At 38.4% G+C, this 24,891-nt stretch overlaps 1 protein-coding gene across 1 annotated transcript; it reads right to left on the minus strand.

Annotated features, from left to right (window-relative positions):
- Positions 1-101: 101 nt before the first annotated feature.
- On the minus strand, positions 102-23,691 carry LOC125267668 (splicing factor U2AF 65 kDa subunit-like). The gene is made up of 11 exons (XM_048189527.1): positions 23,385-23,691; positions 20,214-20,388; positions 18,772-18,875; positions 11,635-11,786; positions 11,331-11,447; positions 9,108-9,246; positions 8,471-8,550; positions 3,179-3,301; positions 1,686-1,772; positions 1,283-1,525; positions 102-538 (listed from the first exon to the last, which is right to left on the minus strand). The coding sequence occupies exons 1-11, from the start codon at positions 23,431-23,433 to the stop codon at positions 407-409; spliced, it is 1,401 nt and encodes a 466-aa protein (XP_048045484.1). The 5' UTR covers positions 23,434-23,691; the 3' UTR covers positions 102-406.
- Positions 23,692-24,891: the final 1,200 nt, after the last annotated feature.

Here is a 24,891-nt window from a genome sequence, read left to right on the forward strand (position 1 = left end):
GGAGTAAGTTTATGATGGATGGATGTGGATGAAGACACTTTCTTCAGCTCATACTTGTTGCTCCCGTTCACTGCCATTACAAAGCTTGGATGCGTCAGGATATTTATTAATATTTCTCCAATTGTGTTCATCAGAAAGAAGAAAGTCATATACACCTAGGATGGTTTGAGGGTGAGTAAAGCTTGGGCTAATTTTCATTTGAAATGTAACTAATCCTTTGAACATGGAAGAGATCGCTTGACACTGTACTAGTCTAAATTATTTCTACATGGCTACTCAGATCTATTTTTTTTCAATAAGGAAAAGAAATTGAGAAGTGAAAGTAGAAGAGAAGTGTAAAACTACATACAGCTCATTAAAACTTTACACTCAGATGGTGCAAACAGCTCGTTCTCTCTCTTTGCCCTCAGAACTCATGTCTGTGATACATGTCTGGATCGTAGTATTTCGTGACCACCACACGGTTAGCAAACTTGCGTCCCGTCAGTGCTTGCATGGCCTTCTGGCATTCTGCAGCAGAAACGTACTCCACAAAAATCTGCAAAACAGAGAAACTACCGCTGTAAGCCAAGCTTTAATGTATTAATAAGTATTGGATATTGAGAAGTATTAAGACTGAGATACTATTATAGTTTTCATTAATATTTTGTGTAGCTGATGCAGTGATGATCTCTTTGCGAACTACATTAGCACATGCATGTATGCTTTTGTTTGCTAGCAGAGAATTGTGTTAAATTGATGTTTCTAGTTTTGATCATTTATCTTCATTCAAGTTCATTTAATTTAAGGAAATAAATATTCTTCTATTAAATTAAATAAAAAATGAAATAAATGAATTTCACTCAAATGAAATAAGTTCATAGTACTAATATACTCAGATTTCTACCAAAGTACAAATATTATTTTTAAACTTATTTTACAGTAAATTTTTAGTGGTTTTTATTTATATATTTTTTAATGTTAACGTTAAGAAACGTTATAATTTTTAATGTTAAGTAATGTTACGTTTTTAGTTTTTAATGTTAATTAATGTAATTTTGTTGTGTGTTTTTTGTCATTTTTATTAGTTTTTTGTTGTTTGTTGTTGTTGTTGAGGCTATGCAGCCTCAGTAACAAATAAAATAAATAAATCAAATTAAATTTTTATTTCTTGAATCCAATTCAAATCCTACCATAGTAAAGGTTTGGTTAGGGAATATTGATTATGTGAATGGACACATCCTCAAAGGCCTTTCTTTTCAGTTTATTTCCTACTCTTGAAGTGTAATATGGCACTCGTTACCTTCCCACAGCCTGGCACCTCCACGCCATCCACAGGCCTTGGGATCTCGATAGAGCGCACAGTGCCGTACTTGCAGCACTCTTCACGGATGTCCTCCAGGATCTCCTCATAATCCTCGTCGTCCAGCAGCTCCTCCGGCATGACCATGTTCAGCAGACATAGCACCTCCGTCGGCAGGCCGGAGTTCTGCACCCTCTGCAGCCCCGGGACCTGGAGTGTGACTGGCGTCTCTACAACAGCTGTCTGCATGCAGAGAAAACATGATGCCAGACTGGACCTCTGACACAACTGCTTGAAGTTGGCCATATAAGTAAACAGCTATGTATTATTCATGAATGTCTTATTTTTGTGCCATAACAGTGACAGGAGCTGTGGTGTTGAAGTGTTAAGGGCTGGAACTTACAGGATTGGCATTCTTGGCGCCCACACTTGCCCTCTGGACGATGAGCTTTTTATCACCGAGTTGCATGCCATGTAATCCAGCTACTGCCTGAACAAAACAGAACCACTATCTTGAGTGAATCTCACAAAAATATTTATAGGTCACTTTTCACTCATCGAGACATTATTTTCAAAGTTAAGAACATTTTCCTCCCAGAATTTTCAATTCTGTTATGGATCTGAAAGTTTTACTTGTAGTTTTACTTTACTCGTAACAAAAACGATACACACATATGAGCCAAAACATTATGACCACCTGCGTAATATGCTGTTAGTCCTCCACATGCTGCCAAAACAGAGTGACCCACCGAGGCATGGATTCTACAAGAGCCTTGAAGGTGTCCTGTGGTCTCTGGCAACAAGATGTTAGCACCAGATCCTTCAAGTCCTGTAGGTTGTGAGGTGGAGCTACCTTGGATCAAACTTGTTGGTCCAGCACATCCCACAGATGCTCAACTGGATTGAGATCTGGGGAATTTGGAGGCCAGGGCGACACCTTGAACTCTTCATCATGTTCCTCAAACCATTCCTGAACAATGTGTGCAGTGTGGCAGGGTGCATGATCCTGCTGAAAGAGGTCACTTCCACCAGGGAACACCAATGACATGATACGAAACACTCATGTGCCAATTTCAGGCGCTTTCGGAGATGGACAGAGGTCATCATAGGCTCTCTGATTGGTCTGTGGCTACACAGCCCCATACGCATGAGAGAGCAATGCACTGTGCGATGTGCCACATTCCTCCCATAACCACCAATAAAATTTTGTGTGACTTCGTGCCACAGTAGACCTTCTTTTGCCTTGGACCAGATGGGAAACCTTCGTTGCCCTTGTGCATCGATGAGCCTTGGGTGCCCAACACCCTGTTGCCAGTTTGTGGTTTGTCCCTCCTGAGACCTTACCTTATCTTACATTGCCTTACATTACCTTAATTACCCCTCTTCATCCCATGTGAGATATAAGGCCGCACTTTTCAGACCACAGTTGGTAAATTCTTACCACTGCAGACCAGGAGCAACACACAAGCCTTGCCATTTCAGAGATACTCTGACCCAGTCACCTTGCAATAGCAATTTGGCTCTTGTCAAAGTCGCTCAGATATGAATTCCTACCGATTTCTTCTGCATCCAACATGTTGATTGTGAGAACTGATTGTCTGCTTACCATCTAATCTACCCAGACCATAATATGTGGCCTTGTTAGGAGATTATCAATGATATTTACTTCACCTGTGACTGGTCATAAAGTTTTGGCTCATCAGAGTCCTAAAATAGGCTTTTTCCTTAATATGTAATAAGCAAATAATTAGCAAAATATGCTAGACATGCTTCATGAGATTTATTTTAACTTCACTGAAGACAAGTTTCAACGCTTTATGTGCTTTAACCAATAATGATAAATGTAAACTAAGATGATTTTATGATCCTTTGATGAGTAAACCTGAATTGACTGACCTGGTCAGTTGCGCTGATATCCACATATTCACAGAAAGCATATCCTTTGGACAGTGATGTGGCACTGTCTTTCACAAGGTTGAAGGCTTTGAGAGGACCAAATGATGTCAGGAGCTCTTTAACCTGCACAACAGTCGAGGACGCACAGGTATGTGAACACAACAGCAGCTGCAGCTCAAATCCTATCCATCTCCTGTCCATTGAACCCAGGATGGGGGTGTACAAGATGGCAGGTCCAATAGAGCGCAACAGTGGCTTCTGGAAGTTAAAATCTCATTTACTGTCTCCAAAGAGAAATAGAGATTTTTTAAATTTTTAAACAATAATGTCACAATTCAGTGATTTCAATGGACTTCATTTAAAAAAAAAAGTGTAGCTGAATTCACAGTGAAGACCGACAGTATACTCATCAGATCACCAATCAGACAAGTGGCTTTTACCATGGAAACAAAAATCACAGCAAAAGAGCTCAGCAGAGACTGCCTGCTCCCATGAGGCATAACAAATGATGGGACCAGTCTCCCTTACTTAAATATCTGAATATTTTGAAAAAAAAAAAAAAAAAAAAAAACTCAAATCCATTATATTTTATACTTAATAAATAACACAAGTCTCATGATTACATGATTTCAAAATGCTTTCAGTTCATTCCCTCATTACACAGTCTTATACTTTTGTACTCACTTTAAGGTTTCAAAGGTTGTAATCAGGGTCAGAAATTAACAGTGGCTTGGGGCAAGAATGACAAATAAATAAATAAATAAATAAATAAAAAAGCACCCCAAATTCAAGATATGCCCCCTCGGGGGATGCCCTTACACAGATAAACTAAATATATGACAGCTGTCACGTTATAACCAATAACACACATTTCTGTTGAGTTTATGAATTCAATGGCCAATCAGAGATGCTTCAGATTAGTCATTGCTGGAGTTTTGTTTAGTGCGCTGAATTCTGCATTCTCGTGAATTCTCTCATCATAAACAACAAAGAGCAGATACAATGTAATTAAAAGATTCATTTTGCAATGTAGACAGCTTCAGTGATTATAACGGGAGTTTTCGGACTAGGCTTAAGTCAAAGTGTCAGTGATGGGACACATTCTTTGCTCACTTCTGTATATATTTTATTTTCAAGTTTGAATAACTTTTTTGTTTTTTTATGCTACTAAAATAACCAATGTAAAGTGTTGATTTTCTAAAGCACAAAAGCAGTAAACTAACATCACTTCCATGGGCAAATATTGGCCCTTAATGAAAAAGTTAATTTCTGACCCTGGCTGTAATGTGGTGATTGATCACAGAGCTGGTTTGTTTCTTTCATTACACTTTATTAAAGAATTTGTTTAAATCCCTCTGGAGAAATAAGGAGAAAATATACTTCTGAAACCAAGGCCACTGAAAAGGTAAGCTGTTGCGCTCTATTCCTGCAATACATTGACACACCATGACACATGTTCGTAACATAAGAAAATAATATTATCATGATGTTCCCTTCTTTTTCTGAATGCAGAAGGGTGAGATTCTAATGGTCTTCACTCCAGGCCTTTTCAATATTACAATAATTATCATCACTATGATTTGCGCTATCCATTTATTCATTGTAAGTAGAGTCTAAAGGGGCGGTTACACTATATTTTCCATTCCACTGATTTCCATACATACAAATGCAAATGTGGAACATCAGATAAAAAAAAAATATGCAAAAGTTTTGCATTTTAAAGCATCCAAAGCTTGGTGAACTCGAATTTGCATAACATGAAGGTCAGCATGTAACCTTTAGTTGAAATAAAAGAACAAACTTTAACAGTTTGCAGCTATGCAGTACTGGAGTCGATTGCATATTTTTACATTTTGTATTGTAAAAATATAAAAAGAGTGTGACGTCATATGTTGTCCTTTGCAGTGTCCCAAGAATTTCACATGCTCAAAGCCTAGTGTGAGCGCCCCTTAAAACTGTGCACTCCTGATTTAGACTATGACAAAGCACAATTTTTTTTAAAGCAGCCACATACAAAAGTGCCCCTATTATGCTAATTTAGGTTCCTAATTTTGTTTTTAAGTCTTCTATAATAGCTTTACATGCATCCAAGGTAAAAATAAATAAATAAATAAATAAATAAATACTTTATTTTTTTTATAATATACATTGCAGCATCACCTCTTTCTCTCAGTGTCCGAAAATGTAATTGGGCTACTGTGCTCTGATTGGTCAGATGGCCCAATCTGTTGTGATTGGTCTACTCTGCTAGGTTTGAGTAGGAAGACTGGAGTTACTGATGACTCGTTTTAGGCAGTTTATATTCGGTTTGTTCTTTTGGAAGACAATAACTCCATTTATCCTGCAATTTGATCTTTGAAACCTTGCAGAACTTTTATATTCACAAACAGCTACATTACGCAATACATTAAAGATAAAATCCGAAAAAGCAAAATAGGGGCACTTTAAAATACTAAAAGAAAGGTGCATAGGAAGGTCCTTTCTTTGCATGCAACGGTAAAACATAATTTTTTAACAAAATTTCTGAAAAGATTTTTTTTCTTCCAAATTTCAAATCATTCAGACTAGTGAAAATAAGCCCTACAGCAGACATGAAGTGGTCCAACATCAGTGTGAGTCACTTCCCCTTTTGTTTTATATTCACATTGCAGCACTGAATTTGCTTCAACCTTTCCAAACATTTCACATTCACAGTCCTCCAAAAGCCCAACCCGATTACCCAAAGACCCTTTAGTGATGTTCGCGCTCCGAGAGAGTGAAGGAAGAGAGAGGACAGCGAGGGGAGGGTCCCTGCTGACAGGAGGTGTATCCGTGTGAGGAACGGAATGTCTTACTTGCCTTGTGTTACATGTTGGCATGGCAGCAGTAGATCAGAACTACTGAACAAATTATGAGCGCAGACTTAACGATCTTACGGGCCCCTAGCTGGGGGACAAAGTGGGGGAACAAAAAATGAAAGAGCTGTGAGTTTCAAAGCAGTAACAGTGACTGCAAGAAAAGAAAATATATGAGAATATGAATGAAATGAATACCAGGGTACATTCAGCTCCAATTGATTAAGTTAGTTAGTTAGCTACATTTAAATTAGATCAATGAGGTGCACCATTACCCAAACCCCCTCGGTAGTGTCTGCAATAGAAACAACAAACTTTTGCAGTGCACTTATGAAATATGCTGTTCGACTTCTATCTTTACTCCATCTTCACCTGCACGTGTAACTGCAAAATTTGCAACTTGTTGTAATTACGGGTTATATCAAAAGTCTAATCAGCTACATTCACACTGCAGCTGAATGGGGCCCAAATCCGTCTCATGTGACACAGATCCGCTTTTTGGTCGACAATGTGAAGAGCAAAAATATGTGTAAACATATTCAGTTCCAATTTTGTTTGCATCAGAGTGAACAATCAAGTCAGAATTCATGCAATTTTTTCAATTTTAGCTAATACATCAAGCGGACATAATTTACTTTATTATTAGTTAAAGGATTAGTTCAACCAAAAACAAAAATTCTTTAATTTATTACTCACCCTCATGTCGTTCCACACCCGTAAGACCTTCGTTAATCTTCGGAACGCAAATTAAGATATTTTTGTTGAAATCCGATGGCTCAGTGAGGCCTGCATAGGGAGCAATGACATTTCCTCTCTCAAGATCCATTAATGTACTAAAAACATATTTAAATCAGTTCATGTGAGTACAGTGGTTCAATATTAATATTATTAAGCGACAGGAATATTTTTGGTGCGCCAAAAAAAACAAAATAACGACTTATTTAGTGATGGCCGATTTCAAAACACTGCTTCAGAGCGTTATGAATCTTTTGTGTCGAATCATGATTCGGATCGCGTGTCAAGCCACCAAACTGCTGAAATCATGTGACTTTGGCGCTCTGAACCGCTGATTCGACACAAAAGATTTGTAACGCTCTGACACTTCATGAATCAGTGTTTTGAAATCGGCCATCACTATATAAGTCGTTATTTAGTTTTTTTGGCGCACCAAAAATATTCTTGTCGCTTTATAATATTAATATTGAACCACTGTATTCAAATGAACTGATTTAAATATGTTTTTAGTACATTAATGGATCTTGAGAGAGGAAATGTCATTGCTGGCTATGCAGGCCTCACTGAGCCATCGGATTTCAACTAAAATATCTTAATTTGTGTTCCAAAGATTAACAAATGTCTTACAGGTGTGGAACGACATGAGGGAGAGTAATAAATGACATTAATTTTTATTTCTGGGTGAAATAACCCTGTAAATATTACATAATATAACAAATATCACATATTGAATATTATCATTATATTCTTCTTTTGTGAGCATTTTTTTTGCATTGTCAGCCATAAAAATGCATGGTAAAATGTGGTGAAATTTGGCACAATGTTTGGGGAACACAGCCACCAATCACTCTTTTCACGGGTCAGACGTTTGGGTCAAATAATCAAACACGTCAATTAATTTAATGCATATTTCAGTGTTAATTGTATTTGATATTTTATATTTGATAATATTTTGAATTAGCTTATTTTTCAGGTTTCATTTTAAGTTTAGTTAAGTTTTTAGTAATGTTATTCTGTGTTTTTGTAATTTTTATATATGTATTTCCAGTTTTTGTAATTTTAGGATTGTGACTTAAACTTTTATTTCAGTTAGTTGCCATGGCAGTTGCCTTTCTAATTTTCATTAGAGTTTTTAAGGTTAAGTTTTTAGTCAAGTTTTATATGTTAATATTTATATTTATATTTTATTTTATTTCAGCTTTATTTCAGTTAATGACATTTAATAGTTATTTTTTATTTTTGGTTAACAGAAACAACATGGGCCAAAGTGAATAAAGGATGGCCAAAAAACATTATAACTTTAGAATATATATATATTTTTTTAATGTAGTCTGCAATTTGGAATGGATTTGAGCAGAACATTTAAAATGGGCACATTTGCTTGCAGTGTGAATGTAGCCTAAATGTCAACATGTATCCATTTCACTCTTTCAATATGGTCTTAACATTTAAAAATGAAAAATGAACTACCATTTAGATTAAAAGTGTCATGGCTGATGATGAGTTTGTTACACTAGAGGGATTTCGGCTATATATTGGCTTTCTGTATGTCAGTAAAGTAATATGTACTATTTCCACACATAAAAAGTGGATATATTCTGACAAACACAACTTTGAATGGGCAGTAAGAAAATAGGTTACTCTTTGCTAGTGTACACAACCAACTGACCATAGGTCCAAATAACTGATTCATTCATGGACTAGTTTAAAGGTTAAAGTTTACCTGATCATCATTGAGATAATTGGGTAGACCTCCAATGAAGAGTTTATGAGGGGAGTCCGGTACAACTGTGGAAACAACACCTAAAAACAAATGTCAAATAAGCATGTCAAATTGTTGTGTTCAAGGCAGTTTTCTATATCTTCAAAATAATGATCTCAATAATTTTCAAACAAGCTTTAAAACTCAACCAATTGTGTGGCCTACTGACTCAACCAATGGCAACAGTTTGTGGCATGTCAGAAAAGCCCACCACAAACTGACGCCATTAGTTGAGCCAATGTCCAATCCAGAAAAAAAATGCATTGCAATTTTGTTCGTTTTTGCCAGTGCTGCATAAATTGTAGACTTTGGGCCAGATTTACTAATGCTTGCGGCATCGCAAACCCTCGTAAAATTTAAAAACTGCTCTCAGGATTTTCCTTTGTAGATTGCATTGGTCATTATGGAAATGAGATACTGCGTCTGTGTTCTTTAATATGCACGTTGTCGGTAGATCACCTGCAGAAATTTATACTCCCATTGAGATTGCAGTCTCCCGCTAATTTGCCCTGTTTAGCAAATCTGGCCCTTAATCTTTAAAAAGCCCTGTAGAAAGGCTAAAACACATCAAAAAGTAAAACATGACAAAAGTCTTGACCTGGAACATGAAAAGCAGGCTGCTCAGAGATACCGGGCAGAGGGCGGTAGTCATGTGGACGTCTGATCTTCAGCGACTGTCCTTGAAAGATAATGCCATCGAATGCCATGGCTTGAGTCGTTTCATCCACTGATCGAAACTGGTGAAGATAGACAGTCTGCTTTAGTCAGGAATAGCTCTGAGTAGCCCAGTATCATTAAATAAAAATGTTTTCTTGTGCATCACAGAAACGTCTCGCATGATGTGTTGTGTTCACACTCGTGGTTCAGTTCTCTTGGTTTGTTTGATTCAGACCAGAAAAGAAAATTATACATTTAGTTCTGGTTTGCTTAGCCGTTTACACTGTCAGTTTTAACACCAAACCTAAAGATACAAAACAAAACAAAAAAAAGTATATATTGTGTATTTTATGATGCATATTTTGCAATGGAACATACCAAACATCCAAAACAATGCCGTATGAATGTGCTCATTGTAGGTGCGTACATAAGCAGTTTTGCAGCTGAGAACTCATGAAAAGCTTATAAAATGTGTAAAATAGTCAAATCAGCAACAGGAATTTCTCCGTCATACACACAAACAAAGTCAACACCTGTAATGAACTTTAATGGGTAGCATAGTGCCTATGACGAGAAGAACCATGGGTGCTTCTCATTTCTTATTTGTGCATCCTCGCTTCCTTTCTCCCCATCTCAGCTCCATCCCCCAGGAAGTGAGGGATGGATGCAAAGAAAGAAAATGAGGATGGAGGAATCTAAGGAAATCTTATTTGTATATTGGACGTGAATATTCTCTAGGGACCTGTCCTTATGTTGTTGAAGTTTGGTTATTTAAGGGGTCATGGCATGATAAATCAAATTTGCCAGGACTAATGGAAAAGTGAAAGAACGTTTGCTTTGTTTAAACTTTAAACAGCTCTAGTTTCAACCGCTTGTTCGCGTCTCTGTAGAGACTTCAGAAGGATCCCTGCATTGGAAACAAGTGGATGGTTTATTTTAATGCTGTCCCGGATCATGTCGGAGGATTATATGTTTGTTCAGAGCATTTGACTGCTGATTGTTGTCAGATCCAATGCTGTCAGATCCAATACTGACTGTATTGGATCTGACAGCAGCTGCATCACAAACCATAAGTAAATGATTTCATGATGCTTTGTCTGTAAATGCCAGTTTTATATGGATAATGTTTTCAAAAAACTCACATGCAATAGCGAGTGAGTGTTGATACGTTTCCTATGCAATGACGTTAGCCAATTATAAAAGTTGCCATTTACAGATAAGCTTCAAAGGAACTATCATGACCCTTCTTAAAAAAATGTGTAATAATTAATATTTAAGCAACATAAATTAAAATGATTACGACAGAGGGAGGAGAATTTTTACGTGTATCAGGTTTCTCAACAAGAAAGACTTTCACATAGGATACACCTGTGCATCTTCGCTTATGGCTCCTCTGGTAGCTTCTTCACTCCTCGTTCCTCACAGTGCAATTAAAGAATTGAGATGTCCTTCAAGATGGCTGACTTTTGGTTTCAGAATCATAGGCTGGAGGATGGAGGAACGAGGAAGCATCCATTTAAGTACTGAGAAGTACCCCAGGTATGCTTGAGCATTCTGTCCTTTTTAGAGTTGCATCTTGTCACATCATGTCTTGTTCATTTAAAGGTCTTTGATCTGTGTTGTGTTCATATTTTAGTTGAACCACACCAGAGTTCATTGGACTGGGACCCACCTTTTTAGCAGTTTCGGCCTGCTTATTTGGTGCTCAACAGGGTTTGGAAGGCAGTGTTCACAGTTATTCAAATGAACCACACTAACAGAGCAATCGCTCCAGAGTTATGTTTAAATCAAACCAAACCTGCCAAGTGTGAACACACCCTCGCTGGTGCTTTGAACCTCATTCAGATTTTGAAAGAGCTTTGGTTGTCTTTCGATGTTATCATGTGTTTACAAAATGCACAATATTGAAATGTCTAGAACAACAATATGAAAATATATTTTTATGGAATAAGGCATTTGGATGTAATCCATATTGTTTGCTTGCTTAGCAAATTTACAATGGACGCAAACAACACTTTTAATTGAAACTTTTAATTATGGACTCCTATGGACCAATTTGCACTGGAAATTCATGCAACTGCAATCTTTTGGCTGTTATGCATTTAAACAGGTGCAGTCTATTTTTGTCTGAAGAGATAACTGAGTGAAATCTGTATTGTCTCACCTCTAAGAAAGCAAAGTTCTTGTCCTGGTTGATCTGCACTGCGAGTACAGGATTGCTGGGAGCTTGAGACAGTCCTGCAAGTCTCATCTGGGTGTTGAAAAATTCAGCCATGGACTCCTGAGAGACAAAGATAAGGCAAATGGAATGGCAAACAAACAGTGTTTGTTATTATATCTCTCATTTCTAGAAAGAACTTTTCATGCATAACTTTCAAATTAAATGGCTGATTTATCATTGCACAAGAGGATGAGAACTGAACTGTACATACAACATGTTCTGAGGGACACTATTCTGAGACACTTACCTCAGTGACGCCGAAGGGTATGTTGCCAACATACAGGCGTCGCGCTTGCCTGGTCATCTGGCTGCCAACGACGGGCACTTGTGTGGGTGCGACTGCCAAACCAGCATTAGTGGATGTAGCCAGGAGAGCAATGCTGGGGATCTGCCCAGCAGCTACATTACAACACAACAAATTTAAGAACAGTTCAGCCAAAAGTCTTTCTTTTGAAAACACTGTATGCTGTAGAACACCAAACCTTTACTTTTTTTTCCCTTTCAAATGTTAAATGGATAAGAGTTCAGTGTTTCACAACAAAATAATGCATCTGGAAAATATTCACAGCACTTCACTTTTTCCACATTTCCACATTTTGTTATTGTGATGAGCGTGAGAACAGTGTGAGGCCGGTGGCGCGAAGGACAATGAGCCTCAGCTGCGGGTTGCATCGGTCTCATATCTCACGGAGGAGCTCCAGAAGAATAAAAGGGGAGTGACGACAGTGAAGGACGAGAGAGGACCAGGCCTGGATTTTATGATATGTTTTATTATGTTTGTGTGGCCGGCAGTTGTCCTCCTCTGCCCCCTGGCATCCGGTGATGGCTCCTCCGGTTTTTTTTGTTTTGTTTTTTTAAACGCTTAACAACTTTAATATAAAGTAAATAAAAAATGAAAGTAAATGGCGGCTGTTCCTCACGGACAACATCACTGTCGTCGCTCCCTTTTTATGCTTCTGGAGCTCCTCCGTGAGATACGAGACCGGTGCAACACGCAGCTTAGGCTCATTATCCCTCGTGTCACCGGCCTCGCATCATTCTCACGGCTCTCGCCCCGCCCTGCTCATCACAGTTATGTTACAGCCTTATACCAAATAGGGATTAAATTAATTTTTTCCCTCAAAAGTATACAAACAATACTGCATAATGACAACGTGAAAGAAGTTTGTTTGCAAATTTATTCAAAATAAAAATCACATGTACATAAGTATTCACAGCCTTTGCTCAATACTTCGTTGAAGCACCTTTGGCACCAATTACAGCCTCAAGTCTTGTTTGATGCTACAAGCTTGGAACACCTATTTTTGGGCAATTTCTCCCATTCTTCTTTGCAGGACCTCTCAAGCTCCATGAGGTTGGATGGGGAGCATCGGTGCACAGCCATTTTCAGATCTCTCCAGAGATGTTCAGTCAAGTTCAAGTCTGGGCTCTGGCTTTGCCACTCAAGGACATTCACAGAGTTGTCCCGTAGCCACTCCTTTGTTTTCTTGGCTGTGTGCTTAGGGTCGTTGTCCTGTTGGAAGATGATCCTTCACCCCAGTCTGAGGACAGAGCGCTCTGGAGCAGGTTTTCATCAAGGATGTCTCTGTACATTACTGCATTCATCTATGCCTTGATCCTGACTAGCCTCCCAGTTCCTGCTGCTGAAAAACATCCTCAAAGCATGATGCTGCCACCACCATGCTTCACTGTAGGGATGGTATTGGCCAGGGGATGAGCGATGCCTGGTTTCCTCCAGACATGACACTTGCTTTTCAGGCCAAAGAGTTCAATCTTTGTTGATGTCATGGTCTGAGAGTCTTTCAGGTGACTTTGGAGGGCTGTCATGTGCCTTTTACTGAGGAGTGGCTTCCGTCTGGCCGCTCTACCATACAGGTCTGATTGGTGGAGTGCTGCAGAGATGGTTGTTCTTCTGGAAGGTTCTCCTCTCTCCACAGAGAAATACTGGACTTCTGTCAAAGTGACCGTCAGGTTCTTGGTCATCTCCCTGACTAAGGCCCTTCTCCCCCAATCGCTCAGTTTGGCCGGGCAGCCCACTCTAGGAAGAGTCTAAACTTCTTCCATTTACGGATGATGGAGGCCACTGTGCTCATTGGGAAATTTTTCTGTACCCTTCCCCAGATCTGTTCCTCAATACAGTCCTGTCTCGGAGGTCTACAGACAATTCCTTGGTCTTCATGGCTTGGTTTGTTCTCTGACATGCAGTTAGGACTAGGGATGTCCCGATCAGGTTTTTTTGCCCTCGAGTCCGAGTCCGAGTCATTTGATTTTGAGTATCTACCGATACCGAGTCCCGATCCGATACTTCTATAATACATAAAAAAAGAATAAAGAAGAGAGAAAAAACAGATCCAGGATGTTCCTTATTTTTTATTTAATTCACCTTATTCTCCAGACTACCGCCCCGCATTTTGCGGAACACTCCCGAAATTGGGAGCTTTGTCCCGCGTCCCGCAAGACTTAAGTAGTGTCCCGCATTTCATTTATGTCTGTATTTTTTATTATTTTTTTTTTTAATACCTGAAATTACAATACAACAGTAAGAAATATAATAAAAACTGTGACTGGCATTTAAAAATCTATTTGTGCAGCCGTCATATTCTAGCTGTGAAAATAACCAATGCAATCATAGAGAGAGTGGACATCAACTGAGTGGACAGCGCAAAGGGATAAGAGCGGGCCTCATCAAAGTCGGTAAACACAACTACACCAGCAAGGATTTAATCTCACATATGATATAAGAACCTCAAGAGCTGCTCAAAGCTGCCTAAATCCATGATTTAAAGCATGTAATCATCCATTCTGATGGCAAATATTTCCAACGAACGGCGGCGATCAAGCGCCACACACGGAAATGGTCGAGCTGCACTGCACCTAAGGAAAAACGAGATATTCTCCATTTATTTTAACCAATACAAAATTGCGACGTTCAGACAAGACATTCTACTCACGTTTATAGTTCATTTAATGCGGGTTCTATGGCGTTATTATAATGAAAAATGTCGAGAGCGCATTATTGTATCACGAGAGCGCATCAAATGCGCGAGCAATCTCTCCGCTCACAGGCAGTTTCCTTTGCACAAAACTGGACGCGCCCGCGCTCTTCCTCAGATATTACATCTGCGCGCTCAGACTTTGTCCTCCTGCATGTGCAGCCGTGAATCTAGAATTTTCTTCTCTCCAGGATTTAATGTTGCCATAAGCGCAACATTATAGAACCCACCGGCAGAAACATTAATCGGCGCATATGCCAAGTTTGCCAACAAGTGTAAATCACTATTTACATTGCGTAATAGTAGTAAATTTATCTGTCTCACGTGTCCCGCATTGTCCCACAAAGTCACATCGACTGTCCTGCAACCAGATCAATAGCCAGGTGGTCACCCTACTGGCCTACTCCAGACCGCAGACATACTCGCGCTTTCCGCTTCAAGCTGCTTCTGTGTTCTACTTTGCCGGCCGGCATTTAACCAATAGCGTCTCTGCATCAAAGTATATTGTCATGCCGCACGCGTTGCTGTTTCTGTGTGGAGTCAAAAGGGTCTAACTCTGTGCCACCGCATAACTATAGATGTGTTAAAAAATAATGAGAATATATATATATATATATATATATATATATATATATATATATATATATATATATATATATATATATCCGAGTCCTGATCGGGAGGTAACGTCCGATTCCGATCGAGTCTGAAACCACGTGATCGGGCCCGATTTCCGATCACCTGATCGGATCTGGACATCCCTAGTTAGGACATTATATAGACAGGTGTGTGCCTTTCCAAATCATGTCCAATCGAATGAATTTACCACAGGTGAACTCCAATCAAGTTGTAGAAACATTAGAAAGGATGTGACATAATAGGATCAGTGGAAACAGGATGCACCTAAGCTCAATTTTAAGTGTCACGGCAAAGGCTGTGAATACTTATGTACATGGGATTTTTTTTTCGTTTTTTATTTTTAAAGACCCCATTTGGTGAAAATCGAGTTTTTTCTTGTTGTTTATATGTCTATGTGGTTGTTCAAGTTGTTCAAAGTGTTTGTAAGGATACTGATTGTTAGAAGGCAGCTGTCTGACTCTGTCTGAGATGAAGAACAGGAACGGTGTGTGTAAAATTAGCAACACATTATTAGCTCTTTGATAACGTAGTCAAGCCAAAGGTTATCTATATTAATTCATATTAATTAATGACAGAACTGTCGCAAGGGCTGTGCCAAGTGTGCAAGCGCATAGGGGCTTGCGCCAAAGTAAAGTGACAGCTGACTTGAAGTAAAGCCAATAAAGTTCATGTTTTTGTCCTTCGAAATATTTTACTATAAAACATAGCTAAAACAATATTGCTCTGAGCGTGTGCATGTGACCGTGATTCATGTGCATATTCAGTCAGTGTGGAATCGCACATCAAGTTCTGAGAGAGCTATTCACTCCATTATAAATTCTGATTTTGGCCGCCTCTGAAATGGATCAAACCATAGATATTAGCCTACCTGATAAGTTCAAGTAAATACGCTGGAAATCCGTGCTCATTCAAGGATGTGCATTTATTTCATGTAGCCACAACACAAACAACAAATTGCCTCGTCACTGCAGCAACAGTAGACTCTCTGAGCTGGTGTGAGTGAGTGGAGGCGGGGCTAATTTGCATATTCATTTATGCAATATTCATTTATTATCCATGTATATTAAATGAGGCAAGGTTGTAGAGTTACATTCAAGTTAAATAAAGGCATGAAGAATTTTTTTTCACTTGATTTTTTTTTTTAAATATGTCATTTTGGTGATCAAAGATGAGTTTTAAGGGATAAAATAATTGACTACAGGGGGACTTTAATAAATTTGCAAAGATTTCAAACAAAAATCTTTCATGTTGTCATTATGGGGTATTGTTTGTAGAACTTTGAGGGGGAAAAAAATGAATTTAATCCCTTTTGGAATAAGACTGTAACATAACAAAATGTGAAAAAAGTGAAGCGCTGTGAATACTTTCCGGATGCACTGTTACCTCATATGGGTTTGTAAATAATTACTACAAAAACTCTTAATCTATCAGCTATTTTACAACAGTTTTAATGTGACACATCTGAACATTTACAGTCTGAATTTTATAATCGTTTAGATCATTTTTAACACAAAAACATATGCTGCATTCTAAGGAATCTTGTTTCTGACATTGAATAAAAATATAAAAACAGTAATTGTGACTTTATATCTCACAATTCTGACTATTTTCTCTTAATTGCAAGGAGGCCATTTGAGCAAAGTGAACTCATTGTCATGTTCAAGAATCCAGTTTGAGATGATTTGCGCTTTGTGACATGCTCATCATCCTGCTGGAAGTAGCCATCAGAAGATGAGTACACTGTGGTGATAAAGGGATGGGCATGGTCAGCAACAATACTCAGGTAGGCAGTGGCATTTAAACGATGCTCAGTTGGTACTAAAGGACCAAACATGTGCCAAGAAAATATTCCTCACATTATTACACCACCAGCAGCCTGAACTGTTGATACAAGGCAGGATGGATCCATGCCTTCATGTTGTTTACGCCAAATTCTGACCGACCAGTCCATTTGCATCAAGGTTGGACGTGTTGTGTGTTTAGAGATGCTCTTTCGCAGACCTCAGCTGTAACGAGTGTTTATTTGAGTTACTGTTACCTTTCTAACAGCTGAACCAGTCTGGCCATTCTCCTCTGACCTCTGGCATCAAAAAGGCAGTTTCGCTCACAGAACTGACGGTCACTGGATATGTTCTATTTTTTGGACCATTCTCTGTAAACCCCAGAGATGGTCGTGCGTGAAAACCCCAGTAGATCAGCAGTTTCTGAAATACTCAGGCCAGCCTCTCTGCCACCAATATTCATGCCATGTTCAAACTCTCTGTAAATCACCTTTCTTCTCATTTCTAATGCTCAGTGTGAACTTCAGCAGATCATCTTGACCATTAATTTACATGAATTCGAGCACTGGTAAGGGCCCTGACTCTCTACACATTGGGTCAATGATGACTCTATTTCCAGCGAGGTGAAAATGTCCTCATTGTGCAACATCACTACTGGTATTTATGAACAACAGCAGAGCTGATATCTTGCTAAATGTTAGCAAGATTATGTTCATTACCTGTCTAGTGATGTATTTTAATGCTGAAATGCAATAAAATAATGGTTTGTATTTATAAAATAATAATAATAAAATCTATCAAATGATTTACGTGATTTCTGTTTCATGCTTCAGAACTTATGTTAAGGGAGCATATTGAGCTCCCTGGTTTTCACGGTTCTTTGTAAGGCTTTTTAGGGCACTGAACAGACTCCCTGTTCAGTGCCCTGACTACTGAACTAGGGAGCTGACTGAGACACGCCCCATGTCTACATGCCTAAATACAGAGTTGCTGCCATGTGATTAGCTGATTAGGTATTAGCTTTAATGAGCAGCTGAACAGGTGTACCTAATAAAGTGGCTGGTAAAAAGGTGCGTTCAAGCGGCCTCGTAATTCTTGTAGTTACGAGATTCTAGCTTATAAAAAGTGTTCATGTCCTCGTAGAGCTAATAATTACAGCTTGTTGGCTGGGAGTTTTCTGAAAGCTCCCACATGTACCACGTGGCCGCTGTACCACCTGACCGCTGTAGATTCGTTTAGGCGTTGATAGTGGTGCCATGGAAATGCATAATTCCAAGTTCAAGGACCAAAAGGACATGAACAGCTCTAAATATAACATCACGTGTTGTCATTTCAAGATTCCAGTAAATATGAGGTGGCGTGAACGCAGCAAAATAGTGTATAAACTTGCAATTGTGAAAGAAATATAAGAATTGAGAGATAAACATTTTTTTCTTCCATAGCATCCACTCTAAAGGTGTCAGTATTACGTTTAAAAAAAATACTAAATACATCTTTAATACAGAAACCATTATTTCAATAAATTTTCAATAAATTTCATGATCAATGTTTTGGCCACCTAAGCAAAATCATCCCTTATATCCTACCTGTAGAGCATCCACACAAGAAGTGGTTTAATAATTTGAACCTTAAAAACTAATTTTGTTAATAATATTAAGGCATGTTTTAAAACCTCCAGGATACACATTTTAGGTTGCTTGAAAAGTATTTTTTACAGTGCTGTCTTAACTCTGGCATTCTTTACCAAGAAATTTTAATAAAAGTATAGCTGCAAGCAAAGATGACGGGCCCAAGCTCCGGCACCACCACCACCCATTGGAGTGGCTTTAGGGCGACTGTGCGTGGCGGGCAATGTGCACCTGAATTTTATGTTCTCTGTGGGTGTGCGACATCAGAAGTGCACAGCCATTTATGGGAACGGTGATCATGGCATTTACTGTAACTGTGATCTTTTGATTACTCATACTGCACCTTGCATGGCTTTGTACTGCATTGGAGTGATGTGCTCAAAGCCTGAAGGGGGAACATCCCAATACTTGCACATCTTTTTCTTCCTTGTTCGACGTGGAGAATAGCTGAGGGGAAAAAAATCAGAATAGAAGATGACAAGGAAGATGCCACAAACTTAAACAACTACACTATATTGCCAAAAGTTTTGGGACGCCTGCCTTTACATGCACATGAAATTTAATGACATCCCATTCTTAATCCATAGGGTTTAATGTGGAATTGACCCACCCTTTGCAGCTTTAAAAGCCTCAACTCTTCTGGGAAGGCTTTCCACAAAGTTTTTTGAGTGTGTTTATGGCAATTTTTTGACCATTCTTCTAGAAGCACATTTGTGAGGTCAGGCAGTGATGTTGGCGAGAAGGCCTGGCTCACAGTCTCCGCTCTAATTCATCCCAAAAGTGTTCTATCGGGTTGAGGTCAGGACTCTGTGCAGGCCAGTCAAGTTCCTCCACACCAAACTCACTCATCCATGTCTTTATGGACCTTGCTTTGTGCACTTGTGTGCAGTCATGTTGGAACAGGAAGGGGCCATCCCCAAGTTGGGAGCATGAAATTGTCCAAAATGTCTTGGTATGCTGAAGCATTAAGAGTTCCTTTCACTGGAACTAAGGGGCCAAGCCCAACCCCTGAAAAACAACCCCACACCATAATTTCCCCTCCACCAAACTTTACACTAACATACACTAACATAACATACACTAACTTTACACTGTACAGTGCAGTCAGGCAAGTACTGTTCTCCTGGCATCTGCCAAACCCAGACTCGTCCATCAGATTGCCATACAGAGAAGTGTGATTCGTCACTCCAGAGAACACGTCTCCACTGCTCTAGAGTCCAGTGGTGGCGTGCTTTACACCACTGCATCCGACGCTTGGCATTGCATTTGGTGATGTAAAGCTTGGATGCAGCTGCTCGGCCATGGAACATCCCATTAAGCTCTCTATGCACTGTTCTTGAGCTAATCTGAAGGCCACACAAAGTTTGGAGATCTGTAGCTATTGACCGTGGAATATTTAGTAGTGAGGAAATTTCACGACTGGACTTATTGCACAGGTGGCAACCTATCACGTTACCACGCTTGAATTCACTGAGCTTCTGAGAGCGACCCATTCTTTTACAAATGTTTGTAGAAGCAGTCTGCATGCCTAGTGCTTGATTTTATACACCTGTGGCCATGGAAGTGATTGGAACACCTGAATTCAGTGATTTGGATGGATGTCCCAATACGTTTGGCAATATAGTGTATGCCAACTATGTTGTGATGCCAACTTAGAATACAGCACTGCTCTTATGAGTGTACAGGCAACAAACAACAGAAACAGTAAGGGTGCAAGAATAAACAAGTCTTGTGTTAGTTCTGATGGACAGTGATAGGCTGGTGTTGTGTGGTGTCTGCAGTCACCTGTGTTTCTTATGATCCCTGGAGCTACTCCTGTGGTCTCGGCTCTTCCGGTCTCGACTGCGGCTGCGCTTCCCTCGGCTGCGACTGCTTCTGTCTTTGCTCCAGCTGCGCCGTTTCTTGCTGCGACCAGGAGAGCTACTGCGACTCCTTCTCTTATGCCTCTCCCTCTCTCTCTCTGAACGAATAATGATACATAGTGAAGGAAATATCATAACTTTAAAAGTGAAAATATAATCCAAAATATTTCTGTTTAATTTCTAAGCAGAAGCCAGAAAAGCACTGTTTCTGAACTCCCTGAAACATCTCCATTGTAGTCTTGAGTTTTCTTCTGGGAATGAAAACATGACAATATCCCTCATTTAAATAATTCCTGCCTAATGGATACACAAAATAAAGGGCCGGGGCCTCGTTGATTGAGTCAGTAGTGTGTTGAAACTCACTGTTATGGTAAGGGGCAGGGCAGTTCCCAAACAAGTTCGAAGCGGTTGACCAATCACAACACACCAGTCCAGACGACCAATCAGAGCACACTGTGGTTTTCAGAAGGAGGGGCTTCTTAGAGACAGGAACTAAACCAGGGCTGTGTTTGAAAGGATTAGTTCACTTTCAAATTAAATTTTCCTGCTAATTTACTCACCCCCATGTCATCCAAGATGTTCATGTCTTTCTTTCTTCAGTCGAAAAGAAATTAAGGTTTTTGATGAAAACATTCCAGGATAATTCTCCTTTTAGTGGACTTCAATGGCCTCCAAACGGTTGAAGGTCAAAATGACAGTTTCAGTGCAGCTTCAAAGGGCTTTAAATGATACCAGATGAGGAATAAGGGTCTTATCTAGTGAAACGATTGGTCATTTTATAAAAAAAATTAAAATGTATATGCTTTATAAACAAAAATGATCACCTTGCAAGTGCTTCCGCCAGACCACACTTTCGTATTCTTCAAAAAGCGGTGCCAGTCCTGTTTTTTCCATAAGCAGAAAAGGGAAGGCATAGGACATACAGCATAAGCTTTTTGAAGAATACGAAAGTGTGGTCTGGTGGAAACATTTATGATGCAGCCATGCACACTAACTAGACCATCTCATTCTAGCATTTTATTACTGAGGAAAACACTAGCCCACAAGCCTCAGAAGAACTGGACTAGGAAGGACGCAGTCTCAGTAGGATGCAGCCTTCTGTTTGAGAAACACAGAATGTATGCTCAATGGCTAGAGAATACCCATAATGCACTGTGAGGGTGGTGTCAAATGACTTCCCGCGTCTGACCAAAAGATGGCTGAATTCACTGACTTGTATTCATCCACTCCTTCAAGTGGACTATATTAGCGGAGTAATGTAGGAAATAGTGAAAGAGGTATAGCGGGTGATTTTGAACACAGCCCGTTATTGACAGACTGGGAAGAAAGGAGCTGCAACAACGTCAAATATGGGGAAAATAATGTGCGTTTTGAACATTCAAGCACGAAAACCTGTTCTAGTAGAGCCTAAAAACAAAATCAAGACTTTGTAAAAGGGCATAATGGGTCCTGTTCAATGTGTAGCTATGCAGTTGTTCTGGATGATACTAGTTCAAATCAAAAGAAACCTCAAGTAAGATTTTCAGATTATATGGCTGGAGGTCTATGGGATTTTTCACTTGTTGTATGCTTGCCTTTATACACAAAACTGAGATGGTTTGATAATATGTTATTATTACATTACTATTACTTAAGAATTCTGCATTTCTTGCCATCTGTCAAACCACACACATTTTATAACAAGAACACACCTATTTAATAGAAATTGCTGAAGGAATCTGTTTTGTCTATATATTTGTAATGCCCACCATCATTATGTCATACCAGACAAAGCCAAAACAAAAGAGTTAAAATGGTAATTATTACTTCTAAGATATGCTGTTCATTAAACGCTACATTTGGTATTACATTGACAATGGGATTGAATAGGTTTCCCCCAATTCACAGGGGAATTCACTCAGCTACAAATAAAGAATCATGTTAGACACATAAGCTTGAACTCTGTCCCTTACTGCATAAATTAAAAAATGTTTTAAATATAGTATTGTATTAAATAATGTGTTTTATTATTTATTTATTAATAATAATAACATGGAATCTCAAATGAGTGACCTCCTGGGTTTGCTATTAATGTGACATTAACATGTCTGATGCTCACTGCAAATGTTCATTTCAAGTGAACTATATACATGATACTTGCATGTATATATGATGATTGTTGCATGTTTTTATATAATGATATATTGTGAGACAGTATATTGTTACACCCCTATAAACCATTATAAACAACTCATGAAACTGTAATAATTGGATAGTTATGACACATTTGAATATGACTGTATGTATGTATGTATGATTATTAACCCATATCGCGTATGATTCAAGTATGATCATTAACCCAGTCTTACCATTACAGTGCTTATGTGTCAGGATTGTAATGATGTACTGAATATATACGGAAGACTAAGAATTATGACAATTTTGTGAAATGTTAGTGGATGATGTTGATAGTATCGCTCTATTGTGATGGTATGACAATGATAACAATTGTTGTTACTGTTTTTTATTCAAGCATTTAATTTAAAAAAAAAAAGAAAAAAAAAAAGTTGATTCTCTACATCTGTGGTTCCCTTGCTGGACTGGAGGAGAACTGACTTCAGACAGGCTTTAAAATTCACCAAAACACCAGCGAATTATTAATAGGGACTGAGCAAAAATTACCAGTAAATGAAGAAAAAAACAATTCTGTAGGCTAGCATTTGAACACAGATAACACTTGCTTCAATATTTAATCTATGAACTGAAATTCACATATTTATATTTCATTCATGACTTTTGTGTTCAAAAGTGTCCAAATATTTGTATAGGCTTGGAATCTGTGTAAAATATTATGCTGTATAATTATACAAATGTGTAGAAATGCAACAGTACATTTAGTTGCATGTGTGATCGACAGATGGCATTTGAAAAACTGTATATTGCAACTAAATATAAATAGTTACTGTAATTTCTGTGGTGTTCATTAAATGTCTATATTAGCACAGCAGCCTGGTATCATTTATTCATCATTCACCATCACAGTCGTTGTTTATGTTCATGAGGGATATGTTTCACAGCACACAGGTCATGAACACTGCAGATGTCTTTACTGTACCTTGTCGATTCTCGTTCAGCTGTTTCTCGAACTCCTCGAAATCAGACATGATCAGATCTGACGGATCAGGCGCTCATTTGAGTCTCAGCTGATAAACACAGGGGCTGCTCTGAGAATGAACATTACAGCGCTTCCGCTCTCTCTTCTGATAACGGTGACGCGGTGTCACCATGTGCTGAAAACGCTTGTTTAGGAAATCAGTCTTATTTGATAAGAGACAGGAAAGCTTTACTTCACTGCAGGTCTGGCGGGTGGGCGTGGCTGATCACTGTGGGCGTGTGTTGCGGGTATTCTAATTGGCCGACACTGCTGTCAGTTACAGATGCAGGCGGGTACGCGTCTTGCAATTGGTCTATAATTTTGTTACCCTTTCAAGCAGGAAGGAACAAATCATAACTGAAAAAAAACTACAATAACTGAGGCTGTGTCCAAAATCGCCTCCATACCCTTAGCCAAATATTTCAATATTAGGTAGAGAACAGAACTAATTTCTAATAACTAATGATATTATTGCCATATGCAAATGTTTCTAGGCTAAAGATTTAGGCCTCAGTTTAACATAAATAATAATAATAAAATTCAGGTAATTAAAGGTTATATAAGGTTTTGCTTCTAATAGTGAAGCTAAATCTCAAGTTAAATGTTAAGGCATAATAATAGCCAGAAATGAACATGCACATTTCTACCCAAATTAGAAAAACTTTAAAAAGATTTAAGCTGTGGTTGCAAAAAGACTTGACTTTCTAGTGAGTTCTGGATCATCTTTGACTAATAACCTGCTTTAACATCATCTGAATCGCACTGCAACCAAATTCATTCTGACTTTGGAACTTTTTTCCTCTAAATCATATGAGCCACCATTTGTGTTTTGTGTGTAATATAGATTTTTTGTTTTGTTTTGTTTTTTGTTTTCTGTACTTTTATAAACTTTTTATATGGCCATTAATTTAAAGCAACATTTCTGAAATCAACAATATGTCATTTGGAACAAACAAAACCTTTTTATTTATTAAATAGATATTTGTGTGAAACATTTTGTTAAACTAAACATTTGGTTGGAGAAAAAAAAAAAAAAAAATTATCCAAGTTATTCAGGTTTAGATGGATTAGTCATCCTACGATTATCAAAATAAATTACAGAAGAACAGTAATGTATCAATTTGCAACAAGAATATTTTCATATTTTCAAGAATATTTTCAATTTGCAAGAAGACATGTTCAGACCTATTTTGAAATAGCAATGAACATGTAAAACCATGAAAGATTGGTTGAAACATGTTTGTTTTCATGCCAAGAGTTCAAAAGATAACATTCATTCAATTTTGTGAGAGAAAAAGGTCTGAAAATATTTTTAGTAGAAAAAAAAATACATTTATGATTGTGGCGGCGATCTACTGTATAACACACATACATGTTTTTTTTTATGTTTATTAGAGGTTGAATTCATATCAAATTCTGCCAAACATCCCATACTACTTGTATATAGGATGTCTACTTCATAAATTGA

This window comes from Megalobrama amblycephala, linkage group LG1 (genome assembly GCF_018812025.1).
Source record: "Megalobrama amblycephala isolate DHTTF-2021 linkage group LG1, ASM1881202v1, whole genome shotgun sequence".
Taxonomy (NCBI): domain Eukaryota; kingdom Metazoa; phylum Chordata; class Actinopteri; order Cypriniformes; family Xenocyprididae; genus Megalobrama; species Megalobrama amblycephala.

Bases quoted from the DNA above. Each gene is read 5' to 3' on its own strand.
- LOC125267668 (XM_048189527.1), bottom strand. From the start codon at position 23,433: ATGTCTGATTTCGAGGAGTTCGAGAAACAGCTGAACGAGAATCGACAA. The intron at 9,247-11,330 runs GTGAGACAATAC...TATCTTCACCAG, and splicing joins AGAACTTTGCTTTCTTAGAG to TTTCGATCAGTGGATGAAAC. The intron at 8,551-9,107 runs GTCAAGACTTTT...ATTTGTTTTTAG, and splicing joins GCCTGCTTTTCATGTTCCAG to GTGTTGTTTCCACAGTTGTA.